Source organism: Schistocerca cancellata, chromosome 12 (genome assembly GCF_023864275.1).
Source record: "Schistocerca cancellata isolate TAMUIC-IGC-003103 chromosome 12, iqSchCanc2.1, whole genome shotgun sequence".
Classification (NCBI taxonomy): domain Eukaryota; kingdom Metazoa; phylum Arthropoda; class Insecta; order Orthoptera; family Acrididae; genus Schistocerca; species Schistocerca cancellata.
In genome coordinates, this window is record NC_064637.1 from 24,605,797 (window position 1) to 24,611,436 (window position 5,640).

The 5,640-nt window shown below is 45.4% G+C and overlaps 1 protein-coding gene across 1 annotated transcript; it reads right to left on the reverse strand.

Annotated features, from left to right (window-relative positions):
* Positions 1–4,475: 4,475 nt before the first annotated feature.
* LOC126109642 (RNA-binding protein pno1-like) lies at positions 4,476–5,301 on the reverse strand. The gene has a single exon (XM_049914688.1). The coding sequence runs from the start codon at positions 5,234–5,236 to the stop codon at positions 4,550–4,552; it is 687 nt and encodes a 228-aa protein (XP_049770645.1). The 5' UTR covers positions 5,237–5,301; the 3' UTR covers positions 4,476–4,549.
* Positions 5,302–5,640: the final 339 nt, after the last annotated feature.

Sequence of the window (5,640 nt, forward strand, 5' to 3'; positions counted from 1 at the left end):
AGACAGTGCTGACTCTTGATATGCTGACAGGTAATGGGCCACAACAGAGCAAACCCACAGCAGAGTCATTCGACGTTTTGAAGAATATTGGTAGGTAGGTCATCACAGAGTAGACCCACTGTAGTCCTGGTAGAGATTACGGTATTGGTGGGCCACCAGAGGTGCAGACCCACTGCACTCCTTGTAGAGATAATGGTATTGGTGAGTCAGCAAAGGTGCAGACCCACTGTAGTCCTTCTAGAGATGGCCAGCAGCCATCTGTTGTGAATGTGCAGGTGCACAATCACCATTGAAGAGTCTTGCAGATAATATAGCAAGTCCATAACCACCACTTGTGCACTCACGAACTTTTTGGAATTGTCCTTAGAACCAGCAATGCTGTTATCCAGTCCCTTGCTGAATTATTAACACACGTGCAAACACTATCAGTCCCTACTTCTCACATATTGTCAATATACTATGACCAACAGAAACGTGTGCAGTGAAATGGAACTTACAAGTTACTAATATGATGAACCGGTGTCAATTACGATTTTATAACATGAGAATACGATTACAAAGGTACAAAATACATCATTAAAGAACATAACAATACAGATAAGATTCGTAGTACAAGCTTTACAAAAGAATCGAAATAACATATACATCAGTGTTACAGGAATTATGACATGATTACATACATAAAAGATCAGAACGCGCTGTTCACGTCCAGCTGCCCAACACTACAATGGCAGACAACAATGCAAACTAGGCACAGACTGCACACAGCACAGCCAGTGATTTTCATACAGAGAGCGCTACGTGGCGTTACCAATAAGGAAACCTAAACAGCCTACTTACAGTACGTAAACGTATCTTTTCCGTTCTACGTCGGTTTCAACTCAGATCTGCAACGCGTCCCCGTCTGCCGAGGGAAACAGAAAAGTCTCAGTGCTGCTTGTCGTGACACGCAATACGGCAGACAGTGAGTACTATGAACTACTCCTTGAGGGGTCGTATGCAAGGTTTAGTCTACGAGGCTCCTGTAGAGACAGAGTTAAGACCTGCTGCCACGAGTTCTGGCCGCTGCACTACAAACTGAAGAGGCACCAGTTGGAAGCGAGAGTGTGTACAAGGCAACTTTGTGTTCCGCCGTACGGCAGGTCTTGTAATGGGGGAAGCCTCGTCACAGAGGTCCATCGCGTGAGCGTCTAGGGAAGTGACTCCAGTGGTGGTTTCCCCGACCCAGCCTGGAATTGAACCCGGGCCTATTGGCGTGACAGACCGCCGCGCTGACTACTCAGCTATTTTTCTTTTCTTTCTTTCTTTAGGGCCTCCCATCTCCCCTTCTAACCCTTCCATTCGCTCCCATTCAAGCGCCTTCTTCGGCGAGCTTCAATGCTCTTTTTTTTTTTTTTTAAATGGGTTATGAAACTGAATTGCATCTTGAAGACAATGTTAGAAAATTGTAATCCGAATATATTACCGTGAAAATAACTCTATTATACTGTTGACTGCATTAACGGAACGCAAAATATTCTTCCATTAGAATTTAAACAAAAACGAGAGAGTAGCAAAAGTAAAATTAAGAGAGGAAATTAAACTTCTCCAGTGATACACGTCTTATGCATGAGATTAGTTTTTGCCTACTATTCTTGTGCTGTGGCGTGACTCCTCTTACTTCTTGGGAAAACATGCTTCTTCGGGGTTCTGTTGAGGCCTCCACGGCTACCGTAGCGGCCCCGGGGCACACGAAGTCCCCACCGTACTTCACCCTCAACAGCAATCCACTACTTTGGCAGTCTATCTTGTTCCGTCGATTTCATGTTATTTAGGTATTAACCGATGCCTTGTTTCTGAAACAAAATTTGCATCATATTCCCGAACTTCTTTTCATGGTCTTTGTTCCGGTATATTTTGAAGTATTCATCTTTCATATATTCTCGATATTCTTGTAGATTGTCATTACCTTTGTTGTTGACAACATAATTAACAAAATTTCCGTATAGCCACAAGATGACATTATTTTTTTTTTTTGGGTTGAAATAAAACTTCTTCTGGGAAGAGTATATCATGTAGTGTGATCTCTCTGCCATCTGTCCGTTTGAGAAAAGCGACTTGCAATACGAAGTCATTCCAAATATTCTTGTATCCATTACAGATGAAGCGATGCTTTAAGAGTCCAAATTGTGACATTTTTGGCACACATTGGTTGCATGTTGTCCTACTGAATACAATTTTTCATTGGTACTAATGATGTTGTTGACAACTCTGTACCATGACGCTTGCACTTCCGTAGTCAGTGTTTTGTTATTTATATTAGTCCATATTTTTTCCCAGTTTCTGTTGGGATACTTCAGCTCCATTTTATTTTGGTTTTCGCGTGATTGTAACTGCTCTACTATATACACTCCTGGAAATTGAAATAAGAACACCGTGAATTCATTGTCCCAGGAAGGGGAAACTTTATTGACACATTCCTGGGGTCAGATACATCACATGATCACACTGACAGAACCACAGGCACATAGACACAGGCATCAGAGCATGCACAATGTCGGTACTAGTACAGTGTATATCCACCTTTCGCAGCAATGCAGGCTGCTATTCTCCCATGGAGACGATCGTAGAGATGCTGGATGTAGTCCTGTGGAACGGCTTGCCATGCCATTTCCACCTGGCGCCTCAGTTGGACCAGCGTTCGTGCTAGACGTGCAGACCGCGTGAGACGACGCTTCATCCAGTCCCAAACATGCTCAATGGGCGACAGATCCGGAGATCTTGCTGGCCAGGGTAGTTGACTTACACCTTCTAGAGCACGTTGGGTGGCACGGGATACATGCGGACGTGCATTGTCATGTTGGAACAGCAAGTTCCCTCGCCGGTCTAGGAATGGTAGAACGATGGGTTCGATGACGGTTTGGATGTACCGTGCACTATTCAGTGTCCCCTCGACGATCACTAGTGGTGTACGGCCAGTGTAGGAGATCGCTCCCCACACCATGATGCCGGGTGTTGGCCCTGTGTGCCTCGGTCGTATGCAGTCCTGATTGTGGCGCTCACCTGCATGGCGCCAAACACGCATACGATCATCATTGGCACCAAGGCAGAAGCGACTCTCATCGCTGAAGACGACACGTCTCCATTCGTCCCTCCATTCACGCCTGTCGCGACACTACTGGAGGCGGGCTGCACGATGTTGGGGCGTGAGCGGAAGACGGCCTAACGGTGTGCGGGACCGTAGCCCAGCTTCATGGAGACGGTTGCGAATGGTCCTCGCCGATACCCCAGGAGCAACAGTGTCCCTAATTTGCTGGGAAGTGGCGGTGCGGTCCCCTACGGCACTGCGTAGGATCCTACGGTCTCGGCGTGCATCCGTGCGTCGCTGCGGTCCGGTCCCAGGTCGACGGGCACGTGCACCTTCCGCCGACCACTGGCGACAACATCGATGTACTGTGGAGACCTCACGCCCCACGTGTTGAGCAATTCGGCGGTACGTCCACCCGGCCTCCCGCATGCCCACTATACGCCCTCGCTCAAAGTCCGTCAACTGCACATACGGTTCACGTCCACGCTGTCGCGGCATGCTACCAGTGTTAAAGACTGCGATGGAGCTCCGTATGCCTCGGCAAACTGGCTGACACTGACGGCGGCGGTGCACAAATGCTGCGCAGCTAGCGCCATTCGACGGCCAACACCGCGGTTCCTGGTGTGTCCGCTGTGCCGTGCGTGTGATCATTGCTTGTACAGCCCTCTCGCAGTGTCCGGAGCAAGTATGGTGGGTCTGACACACCGGTGTCAATGTGTTCTTTTTTCCATTTCCAGGAGTGTATTTGCTTGTCCTCTTATTATTGTCTGTTAAAATGCACGTCAAGTAGCTTAATTCTACATAAAAATCCTTAATATGCTTTAGGTTGTAATTTATGTCGTAAACAACTACTGCCGGCTGCATGCTTCCGGGTTTCAGAAGGTCAAATAGTGCGGCAGTTATGCTGTTCGGCTGCGTCTCTACAAGTTTTAGCGTTCTTTTAATGAAGAGGGCAGTGTTTTTCCTCCGAAGGTCTATCAGCCCTACGCCTCCGTTTTCGGGTCTCGATGTAGTCGTTCCTACTGCTACTCTGAAAATATGGCCTTTCCATACGTATCGACAGATTGTGCTCATTATAGATTTCGCTATGTCTGCAGGTGTTGGTAAAATCTGAGCGAGGTATGCAGCTTTCGAAAGAACTGCACAGTTTATTAGTTTAATTCTTTGCTTGATATTTAAGTCCCTCGTTTCATGCAGTATTAAGCTGCCTCTGATTTTTCCTACCACCTGTTTCCAATTAGCAGCCGTTGTTCTTAATGGGCAACTGTAAAAAGTTATGCCCAAAGCAGTGTGACGGACAACACAACAGACAGTCCCTGAGGGGAGAAAATGTCCGACCTAGCGTGGATTGAACCGGGGCCTATTGGCGTGACAGTCCGCCGCGCTGACCACTTTTTTTTATGGAACATATGTTTTATTATGGTTTTTATATTCACAAATCAAACCAATATTATTTGGTAAACTTTACAATACATAATACTTTTACACACGTTCTGATATCCTACTTGCAACTGTTCGTAGTTGCCCATGCACTTTGGAAGGTGGACTACCAAGAATCAGGTTGCATAAAGCTCTTCGGGCAACTTGGATGTTTTGAAACGATCCCAAAATATGTATTTTCGAATCTGCTAAAACAATTCGAGTTTTCGTGGCATTTTCTATTGCAAACTTAGTTCTTCCACCTTTTCCTGCTAGCCTTCCAATTGCACGAGACAAGTGATCACCTTTTAAGGGTTTAACGTCATTGATCTCGAATGATTCAATGAATAAATCATCTAAACGTAAAAGCGCTAAGGCAGCTTCCACTTCAAAACCGTACACAAATGCTCTCACAAAGTCAGCAGCTTTCTGTAGATTTGCTATATCTTCTGTCTCCTTGCACGTACGTATTTCAATATGTCTAGTCTTAAGATTGAATCTTATTTGCAAATGCAAATGCTCAACGACAGGAGTAAATATTTTCATCCAGTTTTCTTTGAGTGGTGTATAACGATGAGCTGGCACGGGAACTTTTCTTACTTCCACTTTTTCCGCAGAAGTATTCTTCTGTCTTTTAGCTGGAAGAGAATTAGGCTTTGCTTTCCCTTCGATGCCATGGTCAGTTTCCATAGGACTGTCATTCTGGGCTCGACGTTTGACTGCTTGTTTAATTTCTTCTATTTCTGGCATTTTGATCTCTCCTGGAACAATAAACCACCCTGTTACTTTAGTTTTCCATATTTACAAACCCACGTGCACTCTCAGCTATCGAGGCGGACGTGTGTACAAGAAGATGCTCCGAACGTACAGTGTCTTAAACAACTTAGCTGGTCACCACATCGGGCCGCTGTTATAATGCATCAGTACTCTCCTGTACATGCAGTATGCTGGATTATTTTTGTTTTGTTTTGCGATAATGCAACACGCAATGTTTAATTTAATACATACAAATGTGCTCAAGTGATAAACATGTTTCGTTAGGTTTGCTTTCGAATTGTTACTTAGTAACTGTACTGCGTCAAGCCTAATTCATTTCCTCAAGCAGAAGTGGACGAGTTAATCGTATGAATTGTAACCGTCGTAGAAGGCAAGGG

Excerpts from the sequence above, each read along its gene's own strand:
- LOC126109642 (XM_049914688.1), bottom strand. The coding sequence starts at position 5,236 with ATGCCAGAAATAGAAGAAATTAAACAAGCAGTCAAACGTCGAGCCCAG.